At 38.3% G+C, this 21991-nt stretch overlaps 1 protein-coding gene across 2 annotated transcripts in view; it reads right to left on the minus strand.

Annotated features, from left to right (window-relative positions):
• The window catches only part of SHOC2 (SHOC2 leucine rich repeat scaffold protein), a 61576-nt gene that overhangs the window by 16924 nt on the left and 22661 nt on the right, over nt 1-21991 (minus strand). For both annotated transcript variants that reach the window (XM_063405323.1, XM_063405324.1), the window contains exons 2-3: nt 19801-20735; nt 6834-6971 (exon numbers count right to left, since the gene is read on the minus strand). In XM_063405323.1, the coding sequence (XP_063261393.1) occupies nt 6834-6971; nt 19801-20503 (841 nt within the window). In that variant the 5' untranslated portion in view covers nt 20504-20735. The remainder of the gene's footprint in view (nt 1-6833; nt 6972-19800; nt 20736-21991) is intronic.

Below are 21991 nucleotides of genomic sequence, written 5' to 3' on the forward strand. Positions count from 1 at the left end.
TCCACAAACAGAGAGCAACAGCACAAAGTGACTGATCCAACCAGACACCCCAAAAGAGATCTCAGAGATCTTGCTGCAGAGGAAACAAGAACAAAATCCCACAGTCATTATCCACCTGGTCTGGGTGCACCTTCTTCCTAAACCGAAGCCTGTAAGTTTGTACGAATTTAAACTTGTGTCACTGATCATCATCTGAGAGTCAACAAATCCCTTCTACAATCCCTGCATCCCTGATGTTTAATGTGCTCTGGCTAAAGGCTGATGCCCTAGAAAAACTGGGAATTGGGACAGAAAGGTGATGGGCGTGAGAGGGCAACCACTCTTAGCAGAACTGCAGAAGAGATGAGAACCCATCCTGATCATTGCTACCAACTATCAAAGCCAAAATATGAAATGTTATTACAGTGTTCCAAATACAAAGGTATAGTTAAACACAATACAAAGTTTGGCTTAATTTTACTGGTTTAACAGTAAAGTGACTTTTAGTGTATTTTAATTTTTCTTTTCAGTCACCAACACCTCCTGAAATACCAGGCAGGCAATTGTAGGAGGCAAAATCAAATTCACATATTACCAAAGCCAGCAGGGTCCATAATTTTTTGCCCTCCTCAAACCAATGCACAGCATCCTCCTTCTGCACAGTCTACAAGTTCTGATAAAGATGTTATCTATCAGAAAGCTATGTAACATTAATTTAAAATTAGTCTCTACAATCCCTTCAGGTTTAAATGCCATCTGAAGAGAGCAGAGCTCTCTGTACTTTCAGTCAAATGATATCATCCAAAGACAGGTCTTCCCTCATTATATCAGTATTAAAATGCTAAATTGTGACCATATTGGCAGTCAGTTGTTTTCCAGCTCTGACTCCAGACTGTAACACTGCTGACTGTGTGGAAGATGCACACGTGAAACTTGCAAAACCTGAGCAACAGAGGCTCAGGTAACATGCACCACACAACACCTGCATAAGGCCAGAGAGCACAAACTCTCAGTGACATGTTTCTGAAACTCTCTAAGCAATGAAAATTCAACTTAAAACTCATTTAATATGCGTTCATCAAAATGCATGTAACTGACAGACCTGCTCGTCTCAATTCTGATGTCTTCCTTTGAATCACTCTTCCCTTGTGCCTGCTTCTCACATAAAGAAAATAAGATTATAGGCTTTTTCTTTCTGCACTATACTAATCATTCCGAAAATGCTGAGCTGCAGTTATAATACATCCGTACACATTGGTCTTTGCATCTAATTATTGTGTGATGGTACATAAATTCACTAAAATAAAATGGCCCCACTCTAGCCTTACCAGGATGAATATCCAACCAAAACACAAAATAAAAAATATTTTCATAAATACATTGAATCAATAAACTCAGAATTAACTAGCCACTAGAAGCTATTCTAACCTTTATTGAAAGCAGTACGTATGCATTTAACTATACTGGGTTTGCATTGGAGATGTATTAATTAAAACATAAAAATTATAATTAGTTGAAAATTGTAAAAAATACAAAAACACTTCACATGGCAACAGAGACAAAAACAACAGCTGGACCTTATTTTAAGCTATGAATGAAAGCGTTGCATTTTACTCAATTCACACTGCATACAGTAAGACAAAGAAAGTGAAATTTACTTAATTTAATTTTTCATTGGTAGTCTTGTTTTTTTTTTTTTCCTGTTCAAATGACTGTTTAATGCCTTTCTGGGAAATTAAAGATTTATATAAATGCAAATTATATTCTACGAACAGTTTATACCTAACTGGCAATGCAATAAAAACATTAACCTTTCTTAAGTGAAAGATGTGTTTAATTTTTTCAGTCCTCCCTACTATATAAAGCAAACATATAAAATGTACAATACACAAATATATCTTCACAATTTAGCTAATTAAGCAGTGTGAGAATTATTTTATGGAGAGCTGGGTTTCTCTTTGTATCCTCCCTGCAGTTGAATGCTGTCCAACAGCAGGTACTGGAGAAGAACCTACGGAAAGGGAAAAAACACCCTGAAACTTCCTGAAGAGTGATGGAAGATTCAGCAGTGACTTCCCAAATGTAGAGGCAACTGTTATGATTTTCTTCTGCATAACTGCCATGTCACACTGTCAGCTTTTAGCATCTACACAACCCTTGCTAACACCGAGACCCAAATGTCCCCTGCCCATCACATGCAGTACTGGCTGATCTTCACTGGTGTGAGGCAACACCTCACAGCCTCATGAACTTGGAGGACAAAATGAGCTTTTACTTCCCATTTACCCTCCACTTGACATCTTCCAGTCATTTTCACTACTTTGCATTTACTAAGTCTGGAATTGAAGGCAACAAGAACCAGAAATTTTCCTTTATGAGACCACCACAAGAACTAGACAGGGCTTACAGTAATACAAAAATTAGAGTATAAGAATGGGAGCCACTACTTCCAATCAGATACAGAAAAGGCTGAACTTATTGCAATTGCCCAACACTAGCAGAATCCAATTAAAGAAGTTTAATTAACAGCACAATCAAAGAACAAAACCTTGGACAAAGCACCGAATGTTGATCAGCTCTCTCAAAGTGAGCCTATGGAAACAGGCTTGATGCCACTAAGCACAGAATGCTCACTGACCAAAGCACGAGGTCATGATTAAGTGCTGAGAACATGAATATTGCTGTGAAAGCTGGAGCAGAAGCCTCTGCACTTTGCTCCATCAGAACAGTGAGTAATTAATAACATCAAACCCATTGGTCACATCTGAACGTTGCCCCTGATCACTGAGGCAGCTGCAGGTGCTCAGACGTTTCAGAACAAGACTCCTGCTTTTGCTAAACCTGCCAAATTTTAAATACCATTTAAAAGTAGTTTCACATTTCTTCAGAAATATCTCTACTTCTAGGGACTTAAAGCTCTCAACCACAATTTTGCATAAGCTGAGCCATACCAATTCCACACGTCTGGTTCTGGTCAGCACTTCATGTTTTATCTACTTTTAGGTTTAAAGAGCACAACAGTGCTCTCAGAGGTACACTGGGGTTAAACAGGTTAGAAGTGTGGTTTGGAGCACAATTTCAACCAGAAAAATCAATCAATAAATACTATTTCATTTCATGAAAGCTGTGATTTCAGCTTCTGAGCTATAGTGCCATAGCAAAGGGAGGAGGGTAGTGCAGAGCTGTAAATACACCTCCCATTTTCCCAGCCATCTTTTAGGAACAGTGCTATGTCAGACACTGGAAAGTGTGTCCATTAACAGAATTTTTTATGTTTTTAAAGTATAATTTTGGAACATTTACAGCTGACTATTATTTTTTAATTAAAATCTCTGTTGCCTTAGATGTCTATGAATATGGCACATTTGACTATAATCAAACATCACACGTAAGCACACAAAACTAGAAAATTAGAAAGCAGATGAAGAATCTCTGGTGTTTTTAAAAGCTGTAACTGTTTCTATTATAGTTCTTTCTCAAGTAAGTTTTTCTATGCTTTTACATATGAAATTGTAAAAGTAAGCACATTTGTACAGAATGCTAAAATTAAAAGTTCAAAGAGGAAACACTCACAATGTGGTATTTGCAGGACAAAATTATCTAAGCTGTCTTGTAATCCTAAGAAACAATTTACTCCACCCAAAATTTGTTTTCATTCTCAAAAGTTGAATTAATAATTTTAACATAAATGGTATGTTGTTCACCTCCTTCTATATAACTTTTGGATATATTAGCATGCCAGCTAAGTATACAGAGATAAGACACTGTGTAAATAAATGTAGCTAACAATTCCACCACCCTCTAAAAGAAAAAAACAACACCAGAACACGGGGGGGAGGGGTGGGGGGTGCAATCTGCAACAAAAACACTAAACATGATCAACTATGATTTTGATTCTGGGCTTGAGACTCTCAGAATGTGCTAAGCCATTCCACAAAGCTCATTTTTCTTACAGGAAGTGATCTAATAGAAAAAGTACTTTACAATTTTCAATCAACAGAAATACAGATATGAATGTATTAAGCCAATATCTATAAAGCAAGGCATTAGATCACTTCCTGACAATGAATATCTAAAATCGACATTTGTTACTGCACAAAAGCAAGCTTCTAGAGCATTAGTTGAGAAAAAAACTTGGTATTTTTACAGAGTGGCTATATTGGCTCTGCTACCTCTGTAATCACTGCTGATGCATAATCCCCTCCCTGCCACTCCCCTGCATGTCACCCTCACGTCCCTTTCTCACAGCTCCAGCACATTTCAGTGCATGTTGTTAGTTACCAAACAAGCTTTTTTAAAATTGGGCAGATTCTGAACTCTTTCTGTGGTAGAACCAAAACTTGTTTAGATAGTCCAGCAGCTACTTTAAGAGGGTTTTTTGATGGAGAGGAAGGAAGGGGTCCTTTCTGAGGGGAGGGCGAAATAGAAAGCAAAGGGGGCTGTTTGTTTTCCAAAGCAGCGTGACAAAAACATCCTTCTCAAGAAAAAATGAGGCCTCCATCTACAGGGTGTCAGTGGGGGGGGGAGGGGACAGACCTGGCAGTAATGGAAAGTCTGGTCCATAACAGGAGGCTCACGGCTCACAGAACATCAAATATTTATAACGAGCAAATGTGCTCGGTCTGCTTTGTCTCTGCTCTGTAACCCGGAGTTTGACTGAACCGAGAACCATTCCCAGCACTCGTGCAGGAGCGCCCTGACACATGGAAGCACATAAATTCTGTGAGAAAAGGCAGTGGTGGCCAACACCAGGCAGAACCCAGGAGCAGGGGAGAGACACAAAGTGCAGCAGAGCTGGAGAGGCCCCAACGCCACGCACGCACCATCGACTCGCCGGGCTCCTCTCCGTACTTGGAGTTTCTCACTGAACAATCCCAACCACAAAGCAAGCTGTAATCTAAAAATCGTGCTGCAACTTGCTTTAGTATGTTGAACCAAAACTGCGATGACTAAGAAATAAAGCTGATGTTGCTGAACTGGCTACGGCTGCCTTTTCTGCAACATGCATAAATGTAGGCTGATCATTATCATTTAAGATGGAACCTAAAGTTTTTCCCTTCACTGTTAAATTCTGTTTGCGAGCCACATGAGGCACAAACATGGATTTCTGTTTCAGTTCTTAATTAAATACTATTTTTTTAAACTTACTGTTTATAAGAGAGATTTTCCAGTGGAGCAAAAACTGAACTAGAGTAAGGTTAACGACACGAGGGCTCACTGCTGTCTCCTAACATTATTCAGCTGTCTTTGGTGCTTTCTTGAGCCCTAAAACATTGATATTCGGCTCAGATAAGCAGGTAAAGAGACAGTTACCAACACTTAAAAGCAAGTAACTTCTAAACATTATGAAGACAATGCAAGGAAAAAACTAAACAAAGAAAATAGAAATCCAGTCCAACCAGGTAAGAACCTGACTCAAAAGAAACCACCTAAGCTTACAGAAACTTTCTGAAGAAATAGGTGAGTCCAAATTATCTTGATTGCAGAGTGAGCAATTTCCTATCTATCACAAATTAACTGCCTAATAACTGTGCCTCTCCTACCCAAAGACCTTTCCTGGTAAGTACAGTCTTGCAGCATATTACAAATGAGATTTTTCTGGTCCTTTGAAAAGTTCTGTGACTACCAGGCACTAAACAACTCAGTAGATCTTACTACTACTCTGCACAGGAATTAACAGCATTAGTCTATAAGCCTTGAATATGGAAATTTCACACTTGCTTAGGGAATTTTTCCCATAATTAACAGTTTATCCAGGGAACTCACTCCCTAAATATGACACATACACTACACATAAGTGTTATGTAAAACAACATTCAGCAGGATTTACAAAATAGCAACAAAAATAAAGACTGTACTTATGAATGGTTGTAAGTTAGATGCAAACTCCAGATGGAATGGGATCTCCAGAGTTTAAAAATATCATCAGTCCAGGAAGGAAGTTTAGTTCCAGTGGATACATCATCAGTGTAAACTCTGCCCAGATCAAACTTTCTCGACCAAAAGCCACAGTAACTTCACCCTCAACAATTTACTGCTAGAAGTGTCATTAAATGGTTCATCACTTCACTATGCACTAAAGTACATTAATAAATGCTTAGCATTGAATACCATTAAACTGATAACATTCATTCTTCTGAGTATGTTCTGGTGACAGAGCTTAAAATCATAATGGCCTTCTTTTTAGTCTTTTTAAATCACAGCAGCCATCTTTTTCTGCCATCTGTTTAAAACCAATTTAATGGGATAGGAAAAATCACGTTTTGTTGCTTTATCCCATATGAGATTCTGAAACCAACCAGGACTGTGTTTATCTGAGTCTATTTTTCCCAATGTAAGTTGCAAACTCTCTGTATTCTATTGCATAAGAGCATGATGACCTTGTGGACTTGGGAGATTTTTGAGATGTTCCACCAAAGAATGTAACACATACATAATTAATTTAAAACATTTATGATTTTAGTTCTATTATTTTTTAAGCAAAGACATAAGTTAAAATTATCTTCCAAAGTACTACGCTTCAACTATAAGTGAACCTTTTACTTCTTTATATGCTCAGTATCATTACAGAATGAACAAACAAGCAGTAGACATTTGCTTATAACCACAAAACATCTTAAGATTTAGAAGTGATGGATTTGGATGTTTTCATTTTAACTCTCATTCTGAAATTATTTAAGGTAACATTTAAGATAAAAGCACACCTTGCATGAAATCCCAAGTTTGAAGCTGTGCTGAGCTGAGCACCAGTCACTGCACAGCTACCAACAAAGACTCATTCTCAAATTTCAGTCCCCTATACTGCACATTTTGAAATAGTGATTTATTTTCTCTTCTCCAGCCTCTTCACATACCTATGGTTTCTGGCAGGTCCAGGAGCTCATTGTGCTGCAAGTCAAGGTTGGTGATCTGCGTGCAGCTCCCAATCTCTTCTGGAAGATGTTCAAGCTGATTGTGCGCTACATCCAGCGTTATGAGGTTACACAACTCACCTAAAAGCACACAGAAAAACAAAACATAAAGGACTTTATGTACAGCTCTCGACAATGACCTCCACACAGAGATTAATAGAATCACACAGATTTTGGGATAAGCTGAAAAACAGCTACCATAAAGTTATGCATACAAAATAAGGTATTACAGGCTCATAATTTCATCAGTCAGATACAAAACCTGATCAACAATTTTGAAAAGCTCAGACGAAGTTTTAATAGATTCTCCAAAGAAATGTTATTTATTGATTGATTTTATTCTGACAGTTCAAGCTGTGGAATACAAGTACAAAACTTGCATCTTACACTTGTTTCAGGCAGACCAGAAGTTTAAAACATCACTAAATAAATTAATTGTATTAAATTTTGAGAAATTAAGATCTGTTTTTATATCATAAATTACTTTCAGACACAAAATAAACAATTAAGAGACAGCAAAATTTTCTGGCTGACAACCTAGATAATCCAAAGTCCTGAATGCTACTTTTAAACATTTTTAGTCATCACAAAAAAGACAACTTACAATTAGTAAAGTGTGTATGCAAGCAGACCTACAGCAAATAAAAGTTTGAAATAAAAGGCTTATCTGTTAAGCATGAAAAAGGTTTGGATTTGTGTAGAGTTTAGAGCCACTTTACACAGAACTGCTTCATTTCTGACTTTTATAAATTAATTTAAAAGCATAGCTAGGCACAACTCTCTGAACAGTAGTTTCACCTATTTTTATGTCAAACACTGTTCTGAGCAAAAGATTCTTCACCTTGAAAAAAAAGAAAAAAACAACTGTGTGCATTAATACAGGTGTATGTATTCACATTTTTTTGGATCTGATGGTGGTGAAATTAATGCATATGATTTGAACAGCCTCTACCCTCTCCAGTACAGATGAGGTCACTGCATTTGTATATTAGAGCATGACTCAGTGAGTTACAAATTTGGAAGAGTAGCAAATTCCTTTTGAGGAGCAAATGTCTATTTTTAAGCTTCAGCATTGTATCTCTGACACAAGGATTTTCTCAGCAGGCCTGCAGGATTATCCTGGGCGAGTTCTGACGTGTAGAGTGTCTACTCATTAGGTCAGCAGATAATCATAACTGGTGATTTAATAAATCATAAAATACTATGAATTCAGACTCTGTACAGAGTTCAGACTTCATGTAGCCACAACACTCACCACATATCACGGAACAATTGTGGAAAGGCCAATAAAAAAATCAACCTCAAAGCTTCATTATTCTGTTTTTCTTAGATTGTTAATATATAACTGATATGCTACTATATCTTATTTCCTGCACTAATTAACCCAAAGTGGGATGTTTTGCTAGAAACTAAGAAGATGGAAATGTAAAGCTGGTGCTCAGGCAGCTACTCCATCACTGTGCTTGTCCCCTCTCTTAAATCAGCAATCGAGTGTAGTCCAGGCAACAGATAAATGTGCTGTACCCAGCACTGCATAACCCACACATGTCCATGCCACTACCATGCAGAAGAGAGCAAATGTAAGAAAAAACTGAGCAAGAGTTAATGGCCTGAGGCAATGGCATCTTTATTATTCACGGAAAAAGTGGGCAAAGTGCAGAATGCAATAGGAGGAAGAAAAGCTTGAGGAAGACTTGAACATCCCTCCCTTTAAACAAACAAAAAAAGAGCCTCACAAAATTTTACTAAGGTAACTCAAGAACCTTCACATATGTTGGGGCAGTAGTTTCCACTTCATGATTGCTGTTTTCATTTGTTTTCACTTCAGATCTTAACCAATGATGTCAAATTTGAAATATGGCATAAATTCCATTTCATTGCGCTGAGTTCTCATTTACTTGACTCTTCCCACTCTACATCTGCTGAAGTCAAAGAAATGCTGGGGGGTTTTGCAGCAACATGTGCTTCACTTCATTTTTGCACCTGCTGATATCTTTGACAACAGCAAGCCAAATGTTTGAAACAAACATCTTACTACCTAATCCTGAGGAGGAAAAATAATGAAAAGTAATACCTATGTCTCTCTAGAAAATTAAGGGCAACCAATCACTTTAATTTAATTTGGATAGCCATACCTAATAGTGTTAGATTAAAGATGTAGGCATTATTTTAAAAAGCAAAACTGGTAAGCATTTAACAAAAATACTGAATGTTAAAACAGATTGAGAACTGTCCAACAAATTTTAGACTTTAGAGCAGAAATCAAAATTTAAAGCCCCATCATGAAGCACAGTGACTTAAGGAAAGGGATTCAAGAGATACAGAAATATTCAGCTTTTAATTCACACTGCTCAGTAAGGAATCTTATTCTTGGACACAAAGATACTTATAGTTTGACAGCATTTCATCAAAATGGGTTTATTGTCCCCTCTAAGGGTAGAAGGAGAGGGGAGATGAAATGCTGTTGGCACTAAAATTTTTTCAATACTTTAACTTGAATTACTGAGACACAACAGAGAGCATGCAAGTCAACAAAAATCACTCAAGGTACATTTTTCCTGTTGCTCTCCATGATGTATGGCAAAAAAAATGTTACATCCAGTATGCTCAACAAGGTGAAAAACATTTAGGTGATGTGATAGACTCAGATTGCAGAAGTGAAGAGCATGAACCCAGCCTATCAACTTGAACACCACATTTGAGATAGAAATGAATGAAAGTCTCAGAATTACTTCATAACCCTAACAGTACACATATAAAGAGGTTAACTCAGAAATCAAGATCAGGTCCAGCTCTTTAGTGAATGGCCCACAGGGAGATCAAACCCACATCCTTGGTGTCATGAGCACCATGCTCTAATCAACTGAGCGAAAAGGTTTTTGACATTTTCACATGCATAGGCATACAAAGGAGCAGCTGTGCCCTGAGAACCAAAATCCTGGGTGCCCAAGTACGTGTGAGACCCAGCAGGGTGTGTAAATGGAAAGGCTCTTCAGAGCACCTTGCAGGTTACTGAGGGCTGTCACTGCATGTGGGGCTTGAACACCTACTCTGAGGTAAAAGGAAGATCAGCTAGGGATGGCAACTAGGGAATCTTCAAGGAATGGGAAAGGGAGGAATCAATGTAGCTTAGAAGATCAAGTGTAGGAAAACAGAGGAATAAGGAAATAAAAGGTCCGGTCCCTTACAAACCAATGCTAGTAATGTCCTGTGGTCAGTCAGCACTGAACCTGTCTTCCCTTTAAGCTCTGTTTTCCTGGGTGAGAAGCTCTCTGCTCTGAGCACCAGCAACAGCCCAGTGAATGTGACCAGCAGTGCTGAACACACCCTAGGCCATGGCAGGAGAAGGGCTGGGGGCATGGCAGGCACAGCCACACACCAGGGGCAGCTCCCTGCCCGGCTGAGTGACCACACTGAGCTCCCCCAGTGTGAATGGCCACACTGTGCACGGCACCGCTCACAACAGCAGCTCTGTCAGGAGCTGCACCAGCACAAACACATGGCATGAGCAGTCCACACGACAAATAATGAGCTGCAAGTACAAAGAGGCCAAGCTGGAGGCCATCTGCAGAATGCTCTTCCCAGGAGCTGATGTTTCAGTGAAAGCGTCCTTCCCTATTGTCTGAAGAGTGGCAGCTGTACTGAGGAAATGTTCCTCAAAAAAAAAAAAAGGAAAATAAGCTTCACCAAGATACAACTGAAATCTGGCGTTTTTGCTTTGCCAGGGTAAGAGGCATATGTCAAAATCAAAAAGAAAGTTTTCCTAAAGCAAAGATTTGCTCAGGTCCAAAAACAAAAATGTCTAACGAGTAAGGAGCTCATGATCTTACTCATAGTAAAAGAATCAACATTTGCAATTTTTTGTGCACTACATAAAATTTGCTGAAACGTGTTGTTATCTTGATTTAACAGAAATAAGTCAGCTAGAAATGTGCAGCAGATCAAAATCAGCCTTAACCAGAAAGCAATTTCCTGAAGAAAAAACCATTCCTTTTCATTATGTGGACAACTCCTGCGTCACTTCACTAAAACACTGTTCAAACACCCAAAATCCCTACAATAATGCGAGCACTGCAAAGGGAAATACTAACCACAGGTCAAATGAAGTAACTCTTTTTGCTACAAGTAATGTCCAAAACAGACAAGTTCTAAGCTCACAGTAGTGAATAAAGGATTCTCTATAAACTACCTGCAACTGCATTGAAGGGATAAGCACCCTCACAACAACTAAAAAATAAACTAGGAAGGTGCTAGGGTTTGGAGTTAGTTGTTTTTTGGGGGAGAGGTTTTTACCTTTTTTTTTTTTAACTATATTGCACTGTGATTGCAAAGGAAAAAAAAGCAATTAAAGCTCAAAGTCTGCCAAGAAAGCAGACAGGAATTGCATGTACTAGCTGGCTTGACAATAAAAGATTTTAAAGTAGGAGCAATGCCCATTTGAAAAACATAAAACAGTTTCTCTATAAATAACCTTTGCAAAACAGTCAGTTACACCCTAGCATGTAGTTTTTAAAAATGTTAAAAGGCTCAAAAAAAAAAATCACAATTCAAATGCATTTTTCAGAGAAGATAGTTTGTGAAGACTCCAACCACCTCCCATTAGAAAAAAAATTGTTAAAAATACAGCTATGTATTCACCTCAACAATCATTTAAAAAGGTGGCGTGAGCAATCACCTCACTGTTGTTCTCACACACACGAAGAATAAATGTTATAGTATGACAATGCTAAATATACCTGCTTTAAAAAAACCAGCACAATGAAATGACTAACATTTTCAGCATAATGAGGCAGAATTACAGCCCCATTTCATGGCCAAATTTGAAAGCCTATCATGACAAGAGAGGCAGGTTACATGCCCTGACTTACAAAACTCTGAAAGTTCTTCTTGGCCATTTAAAACACAAAATACTGCTTCATCAAAAAACATTGAAACATGCACAAATTAACAGTTGGAGAGAGTATATAGGTCAATAGTAAAGAGGCTTCAGTGTCTCCAATCACTAATTCAGTCGTGGGCACCACTCTTGGATGGCAAACACAATTTGTAATGTAGCCTGTTTTCCACTGGATTAATGACATGCCTGCCCATGCTTAAGCAGATTGAACATTATGAAATCCTTCACAACATGATAAATCCTGGGCCAGATGACACAGCAGGAGGATCAAGACTCTTATGGAAAGTAGAAGGAAGAGGAGAATGCAAATACTAGTGGGACTTCAGGCTGGTGTGTCAGAACACTGGTTGTAAGCTAATTTGTAAGTATTAATTATCCAAAATTAGCAATGCTGGGAACAAGTTACAAACAGTTCCCATAACTTTCGTAGTTATTCAACTTGCACTTGGCTCTCTGCTGGCAAAAGAAAAAATAAAAAGGAAGAATTATTTTTCAGTCTACAAAAAGTCTTTGGGACAAATTTCCTGATTTTAGAAAAAAATAAAAACAATTTTCCAGTTTCAGAATATTTTGCCTGTCTATGAGATCCAAGTACTTCACTGTGACAGGCAGCCTGAGCTCTTTGTTCTGCATTACCAACAGCCAAAGAACAGGTAAGCAGTCAGAGCTATTCTGAATTATTACTGCAGAACTGGAACTTACACAGAAGAGTTACTAAGGAGAAGGAATGCAATTTTAATATGGTCATGAGTGACTTAGTGACTACCAAAGTTAAAATACTCATATAAGTAAGAAATAAGTACAGTAATATTATTCACAATTTGCAGAATGCACACCAGGATCTAGTTGTGGGAACCACTCAAAAACACAGAAGTAAAGCTCACCTGAGAAGGCTCAAAATCTGCTCTAAAACAAGTTTCAACAAGACACAACAGCAGATTTTTCATTTATTGCTTACAACTGAAAGCAACAAACACAAATAAAATTAAAAACATGTTCAAACAAAATCCCAAACATGCAAAATGTAGAAATATGTCTTAGCAAGGGCTCAAGACAGGATTTGAAGTGGACACCAGAACCTCATTTGAGTGCCAAGACAAAGGCAAAATCTTTCATCTAGCAGGGAATAGCCCTATAAAGAGAGACAACCTTGCACCAGGAGGTGAGAAGCAGCTCTGCAGGGAAGAGCCAGGGGGTCCTGGTGATGCTGAACCTGGCGTAATATTTGGATCCCGTCCATTCTGAGTGTGGAACAAGCTCTCAAATAATAAAGGCTAACCACCCTCCAGGCTGCATTAGCAAGGGCAGCCTGAGGGAAGTGATTTTTTTCCCTCTGTTCAGTACTTATGAAAGTATTCAAACAGTTAAAATAATCGCAGCATTGATTAAAAAAGAAAAAAACCAAAAAACACCTAACCCTGGACTTCTAACAAGCTGTCAGTATCTACTGGAATTACACTTGGGACATCATCCCAGTAAGCTCTGCAAGTAGATCAAAAAGCAGGACTATTTTATCATTATCCTAAAGCCAGTCTGAAGAAAATGTAATCAGGGGGAATTTGACTAGCTGACAAGACCAAACTGCATCCCCACAAAAGCTTTCACAAGAATCAGAACCCAGACACTAAAGCTGAAGCTGGTCAAAAGGAGTTCTAAACTTTTCCTGCAGCTCAAGAAAACCACCAGAACTGGAACAAATAAGCAGTCATTATCGCTGACTTTTAGAGAGCAGCACACATGCTTCAATGCTTATATTTACTCCACTCCTGTTAAAAACTTCATGCTTTTATCACATTAAAATACAAATAAATAAAAGTATTCTCAACCATTGTTTGCAGACATTACCACATCATTTAAGCCCAGAAATATAATTTTTTTCCTTCAAACAGATGAAACACAGGAAGGTGTTCTTAGATACAAATAATGTAAACAAATATTTCTCTATATTATCAAGTCTGCTAAAAAAAAAAAGGGGAAATGAAATTTAGAGCATCACACTGCAAAGCTTTGCAACTAATGAGTTGTTTAACAAGGGGGGACCACATTCAGCATGGCGTGAGTAAACCTGAACTAATGTGGCTGCACATCTGGTCCACTGTCTATATTACTGAAAACAAAACAGGTGCAAGTGTTATGGAAAAGAGTTTTGAAGCAGTGAAGAAACCACAAATGATCTAAATATTGGGTAGTGGGGGAAGAAAAGAACAGAAGAGAGTCTCAAAGACATTCCTGGTCTGGTGTAGGCAGATTCCCCGAACTACATTCTAAAAATATTTCCCTTGCAGAACAGCCCTGACCAGATTCTCCCCAGAAAAAGAGTTGTATTCAGAGAAAGAAAACACAGTATTTGGAGTCTCAAGAAACTTGCAGAATCTATGTAAATGTAATTTCAACCATGTTGACAATATTATTTCTATTTCAGTTGTGTGAACTAACATGACAAAAATATTCAAAACTGGTATAAGATGCAACCTTGTCTTTGCAAAGAAAATATTATCAACTTGACTGTGCAAAACAATTCCTTCAACACAACATGGAGGAATGCAATAAAACTCCAAATATAAGAAATTCAAAGGCTTGCTTAAGTAACAGCCTGCAAACTGAAACATTTGCTTGGCCTCATCCCAAGGCAATTCCTCTGGTTTCCATCCTTCTCATGCTGACTGCCTGACTCACCAAAGCATTCACATTCTTCCACTCTAATCTTCCACTTTTTGATCTCAGTGGAATGGACAATTTACCAGATAAGGAGATGAAGCTGATGTCCACCTTGTGACCTCATCCCCACAATTATCCCTCCAGATTGTTTTTTGGCAAAGTCTTCACATGGAAAACTTTCCATTAAGGTTTTATTTCATGGATGCCACCAGAAATCTAACAGGTAGGTGAACAGGTAAGTTTTGCCTTGCTCTTGGTGTGTGTGTCTGTGTGTGTATGTGTATATATATGTGTGTGTATATATATATATTCAACATCTGTGTAACAATGACCTTTATGGTCAGGAACAAGATTCAAAGCAAACTTGAAGACCTTGCTAAAGCACTTATAGGAGTTTAAAGGAAAAAATGGCCAAGCCTTTGAAAGAAGAGTGTACTGAGAATTACTAAAGAAACAAGGTGCACCAGACCCAGGAAATCCCTGATACGAAAATAGCTGGATGTGGGCAAGGAGTCAGGTTAAGCCTCATACTTAAACTTATTCTGTTTCTATGCACATCTGCTTAGGGCTAGAGTCAGAACCAGGATACAGGGCAAGATGCACTCAAACAATTTTCCACCACTGTTAGGTATGATGCAATTTGTGAGAGAGAACATAGAGTAGCTTCACCATCAAGAAACTCTCATCAGTGGATCCTCACCACTATACATAAAAACATTAAAAAAATTGTTTCAGGTGCAGCTGAACTAATGGTACCAGGACTCCAATAAGCTACACCCGTTTCCGTGGTACAAAACATGGAAAGCAGAGAGAAAGGGAGAAAAAGATCCTGAAAACGTAATCTGATGCATTTTTAACAGCTCTCAGCAGACAGCAATCCACCCTTCCTCAAAGCACCTGCAGTGTACTTGACATGCTTATATACAACAAGAGCAACCCTACCTGAGAGGCTTCAGGTGAGCTGCAGCCAGCCCAGCTGATCCCACAGCTCAGTGTGGCCAAGCGTGGTCCTGCTCTCCCTGCTCAGTTCAAGCTCTCCCACTCCTCCTCCCACACCAGCTCCAGGCTGATCTGGAACTACGCTGATTTCAACTACCCAAAGCAACAGGCAACAGAAGCAGCATCTGGGAAGCTGCCAGGAGGGGAGTGGATACTGCCAATTTCAGTACCATGAAGCTGTTATACATCAGCCCATCCATTTCATGAAAACTCCCACTAATTCATCTGCAGAGCTTTTGGCTAAAGATGAAAAAAAACCAAAACCAAAACAAAGTATTTAAGTATTTTTACATCTTATTCAAACAAATATGTTTATATTTGAAAATACAACAATGCATACCAAGACCTCAGCTTACCACACAGTCGACTGAAATAATTTCAAATTGCATTAAAAATGTAGAAGCAATATGGATGTTGCTAGAAAAGTGTTAAGAGAAGACTGATAAATACAAGCAGAAATTATTTGGTACTTTTATTATAGGTAGGTACCTATATATATAGGTACCTACCTATAATAAAGCAACTGGTCCAATGGAATAAGAAATGCTTAATTTTGGGGGGGAAAAAGACCAGAAACATATACATTTGTTTACTAACTATAGCTAATAACACTTCCTCTTTCTCACTAAAATGCTTGTTTTAAATGCAAAGCAACTTTTCCTCAATTGTAGCCACCTAACTAAAGTTTGTGTTGTTTAACTATAAAGACAGTTGAAAGTCCAAAACAGAACCAAACTCCAGCTTATTTCCCAGCAGCTCAGAGCTGGTAGGTTCACCTCTTCCAGGTTTTCCACAAAACAACAAATATCTTAAATAGGTCAGGTGTAAAGCAGTTTCCAGGGCCACTTGAGAACAAATGTAGGCAACAGAGGGAAAGTGCTTCATCTAAGAACACCAGAACATCATTGGCACAAAAATCAACAACTCAAAGACATACTGGGTGTTGGAAGGAAGTTCTTAATTATCAGAGCACTTAAATGTCCTTACATTCAATTTATTTCAATGAGAGTAGAAGGAAAATAAAGCTGGAGACTAAAGATTCCTAGAAAAGCAATGGGATGATTACTTACAAATCAGATGATCCTTTATTTTAAAACAAGATCCTAAAGTTGGAAGGCCATTTATTCTTATAAAAACCTGAAAATTTTTGTTTAGTAACAGTGAAATCCATCACAAGTCTGTAGCACCAGGATAAGACTTAATGCCAATTCCTTTTTGAGGGAACAATAGCAACGTTTTTCACACTGAAGTCTGGATCTTTAATTTTCTTTTTATCCAGACCAACCTTTTGTAGCACATGTACTTTCAAAAGACAAAGTAAAGAAAACCCAGGATTCTTAGCACAGTGTGCACCAGATCAGCAACATGAGCACATCGTAGTTAACTGCTGCAGGACTCTTCCTTGCTGGACAAGTCAGCAGGTTACATAAGCTTTGAATTTTTAAAAATATGAACGAGCACATCAGCATGCCATTGTGAGCTTTAGGCCTTAGAACAATGGGGCATTTTTAAAAAGAATTTGAAATGCTCCGCATGATATTGCTTTGTAGAAGATAATGGTTTCATTTTACTTCCCGCTCTGCAGCAACAAAACTTTCTGTGTTATTTACAAGCTGATAATATGACTGCTTGGTAGTTTATAGTATTTATATACTGGATTATAAAACATACAAGGGACTAAAAGCATTGAGACTTAAAAGGGAAGAGTTTTTTTGAATTGCCTATGTGACACAGAGAAACATTTGTTTCTTTAAACAAATTCTATTGGAAAGTCAGACATACAGTTCTCAGTAGTTTCATTTTTCAGCTGTGTTTTCAACTCAATTATTTCATAAAAAAATTAATATTAAAGTGAGTGAGTAGAAACCAATTACAGAAGTTCAACTATCTTATCTGGTTTTACTCTGATGAAAAAGATTTTCGAGGGCTTGTACTATGAGTCTTGGCAGTTTACATTATTTGTGTTACTTAAACACCATTAATTTTATTTTTCACCTGATTCAATTTCAGGCAATCTAGTCTGTGAAATTTACTTTGAATAAAAAAGGATGCTGTTGAACGTGGTGGTTTCCCTTTGAAATTCTTCATAAGGGGGACAGTTGTCTTGCACTTGTGCTTCTAAAAGGCCTTCCACAATGAGGTGCTGACCCATAACAAGGAACATGAGCACTATCATAGTTCAAATAAAGGCAGGACAAACTGCTGGATACAAAGACAGAACTCAAGTAGTTAATGTTCTCAAGCTAGGCTTTTACAAAGAACTGAGAACACTGCCTGTACACATATCAAGACAATAAAAATTACAAAAGAAAGAAACGAGTCACACGTTCATGACACAAGTACCTACTAATTTTCCCATGAAGCAGTTGCACATGATCTCTTTCAAGACTACTGTGAACAAACACATACAGACATCACATACTTTAATGTAAACCACATTCAAAAAAGAAATAAAGAGGTTTCAGCAACAGCAATGTCTGCAGTATCAAACACACCTATGAGAAGTTTCTAAAGCACAACACCAAACACTCAGATCTAACACCTCACACGAGTCTTTTCTTCACACACTACTGGTATTTAAATTTATGCAGCACTATCCCTAGTTGAACCTCAGAAGATGGCTCTTTGCAAGATTAACTAATAACTGAGCCACAAACAGAACCAGGTACAATATTGACAATTGTATAACAGCTAAATTGGCCACAATTTCTTCAATGAATGTAGAAACACGCATTGTGCTGGGTTTTCTGTAAACATCAGCCCCGTGGTTTCCAGTAAGATTTGTTGATCAGTAAAAAACTCAACAAGACTGTTGAACTTAAACTGAAGTGTCAAAATAGGTGAAAATTGTAAATCCTTCGTTCTCCCAGGGGAAATTCAAAGGATTCTGAGATGCTCATGACAACTCAAAAATCACATCAGAAAACATACCACATCAACCATTTCATTTCTGCCTGGCAAAAAGCGTTCCTGTGGCTCCAGCAGAACCCATCCCCAGCAGCTGCCACAGGGGCCAGAGGCTCAGACCAGCAGCTGGCATCACCACTGCATCTCCTCACTCCTGTGACCACGGACAAACCCTTCTGTCCGGGCACTGCTGGTCACTGGATCTGCAGTTTCAGGCACGTCCAGGGGTTCCCACAATCACAAACATGTTCTCTTATGTGTCTTTCATATCAACATGCAAGATAAAGAGCAAACACTGCTGGCTTGAGAAAGATCTATCAGCTACACAAACGAGCATTTCCCAAGCTTTGCAAAATGAGTGACCAGAGGGCCACTTCAGTAGTAACACACTCACACAGGGCTTGGACAACAGGAAAAAGTCCCACAGCAGCCTTTGGAAACAGGCATGGGAATTATTACTCACTGTGTTACAAGGATTTCCACAAGGGTTTTTCACACTTGAAGAAACTCAAAGCAGTTCCTTAACTGCATGAAATTTATGTTCCCCCATCCCCCAAAAGGGTTAAACTATGCTTGCATTTTAAAAATCGGTGATATATAGGAAAAAACCTAATGATTAACAGAATCACACTTTTATAGGGCACATACATTGTTCAAATATTGCTTGAGAACAGTGTTACAAAGACATATTTTCCGTGAAGCAGAATGTATTAGGAACAACACAGAAGCTCTTGCTATACAGCTTGTCCAGCACATTTTGTGAAATAAACCATTGAAATTAATAATGCACTTTCATACTAGTTCAGCATCTTTTGAACTTTTGTAACAATGTTTGGAAAATCCAATATTACTCATTACAAAGTCATAAGAATCATCAGCCATGTGTACAACATTTGGTCACATCAGAGTCCATGTATTAATATATTCATGTCCTATAAAAGACAGACACCTGCACAAATCATTAACCTAGATTATTAACTGTTACAGCACCCAACAGCTTGCTCATGGTAATACCATGTAGCTACCTATTCTACCTTGTATAATTGTGGTCACACCCCTCTGTAACATGCCCATAATGTGTTTAACTTGCAACAGTTCATAAACGATTTATAAAAAAAACCTTAAAATAAACAGTGCCCCTGTATCTCTTTTTTAAACCATCTGGGCTGTCAAGACACATGTGAAAGTATAAAGCAACAAGGAAAACAAGATATATCTGATTTTAACGTGACAGATGAAGAAAAAGGGCTTTTGTTGTTTAAAAAAAAAATATATATATACAAGGTATTGACTATTCTCAAGTTAACAGCGGAAGAGTATGATCAAGAGCACCAATTTATGTAGTTTTAAATGAACTGCAGTTGGAAAAGTGACAGTTTATGTACAATTAACCGAACTGCAAAGTGAAGGTAACACAGCATCACACTTTCGCTCAGTATAACCACTTACCAATTTCAGCAGGTAGTTGCTTGATTTTGTTCTCTCGTATGCTAAGCATGGTGAGCTTTGCCAAGTTTTTGATATCCTTTTCCACAGTAGTTATACGATTAAAGCGCAGGTACAGGGTGGCCAGGGAGCTCAGCCTGTACACCACCGAGGGGATTTCTCGCAGTTTGTTATGCCGCAGGTCGAGCATGCGCAGCTTCTTCAAGTTATCAAGAGAGTCCGGCAAACTGGTGAGGGAGTTCTCACTCAGCGCCAGCGTCACCAGGTTCACCAGGCAGCCCACCTCCGCCGGTAGGCACTGCAGTTTGTTACTGTATAAATAAAGTTCTGTCAACTGCGTCAGCTCTTTGACAGCTGATGGAAGCAAGTGTATAGACCTCTTGGACAAGTCCAAGCGCATGGAGTTCTCCTCCCGGCATTTATTTAGCTCTTTGATCACTTCAGCGTTGCTGGATTTTTTGCGAGTACCTGTGGCAGGATTAGGTCTTTTTATCGTATTGTCCACTGAAAAAGCTACCCCAGGCTGCGTGCCACTGGAGTCCTTCTTTCCATCTTTGGCATCTTTCCCTTTGGTCTTAGGCTCCTTTTCTTTGCTGTCTTTCCCAAACCCTCCAGAGGCCTTAGCCTCCTTCTCCCTTTCTTTTGACGACTGGACTTTCGGATCCTTCTCTTTACAGTCCTTTTCTTTTCCTAGATTACTACTCATGGTGACTCAACGTTCAGCAAGCACCACATGAAATCTGTTTCTGAAGTCCACAAGAACAATTCAATGCTGAGGCAACTAGGATCCTTAAAACATGCAAGTGTTGAACCCAGGGAGGAGCTTCAGGGGTGTGACACCCATTTGCTACATATTGGTTCTGAAGGCACTCTTTCCTAATCCTGCTATCAGGAGATTCAGCTGTAGAGATCAGGTCAAATGCTCCGTACTAGTATTTCTGGAACATAGAGAAGAGAAGCCAAAGTTAGTGTAAATATAAAACTTCCAGTTAAATATTGAGTGTTTCTACATCAAGCCTGTGCTCACTAACTCAGGTTAATGATTTGTCCTTCTGTTCAAATGTCAATGAAACACCCAAGGCTAAACCAAAAATACTACACATATTGCTCCCAAGACCCACTGTGGTACAAGAACTGCATTAATTAGTATACGTGAGGGAACAAAAATCACAATTCTTAAACACAATACTGCTTCTAGTACTACATTTGAGTAACCATCTTACATCTTACCTAGTTTTTACAACAACCCCCTGGTCATCAATGTAAATTCTCTCTTCCCTAATGTCCAATCAAGACAATAAATACCTGCTATAATTTTAAGGGCCTGCCTCTTCAAACAAAACTGCACAGGCTTATTCTTTCAGCACAAAAGAATCTCAGTTCAATCTACAGTAAAATCTAATATGCTACAGTAACATAAACACTTTGCCTTAAGACCTCTCCTCTGACCAGCTCTGAACCACAGGTCTCTGTTTCTAATGTGAAACAGAATGTTCTCACCACCTACTTGTGCTTTGAAGAACCAAGCACAAGGATTTTAAAAATATACCTATTAAAAAGTCAGCCAAAAGCCCAGAAGAAATACTATATTATGCTTCAAGATAAGCAAAATGATGAAGAAATTTCTCTTGGGAGTAGGACAAAATATATCTTTACCATACCTTGAACTTTCCCCCTCAATGACTACAATGCAGCCTAATAGGTGAACAGATGTCTGAGACCTATAAAGACCCATTTACATTTTTAAAAACTCATCATGCATCATGGAAAGTAGCTTTTCTTCATGTTTCATTTCAAAACACATGACATGCCTAAGAACTTCATGCTTCTGAGTAATGTGGAAAGATTTTTGAATGTATCTTTGTGGAAGAAAAAGAAACAATCAATGGCAGCAATAATTTCATGTCACCGTATTAGTCCACCTTTTAGCTTTGATATGTAGAATCCACTGCTAAAGAAAGGTCCCTTGTTTTCCAGCAGTTTATTTAAACACTCTTAAAACCTCCACAGGAGCTGTATCACTGTCCTGGCATTACAACTTCTGCACAAGTTCACAAAGGTTGTAATCAAAATCAATTAAATAATATTTTGCATATTTAAGCCATCAGCAAGCACTATAAAAACAAACATTTTTAAGCAGAGCTTAAGCAACCATTTTTAACTGTGGTCATGCTGTGTATGCTTACCTTCAAAT

This window comes from Prinia subflava, chromosome 9, assembly GCF_021018805.1.
Source record: "Prinia subflava isolate CZ2003 ecotype Zambia chromosome 9, Cam_Psub_1.2, whole genome shotgun sequence".
Classification (NCBI taxonomy): domain Eukaryota; kingdom Metazoa; phylum Chordata; class Aves; order Passeriformes; family Cisticolidae; genus Prinia; species Prinia subflava.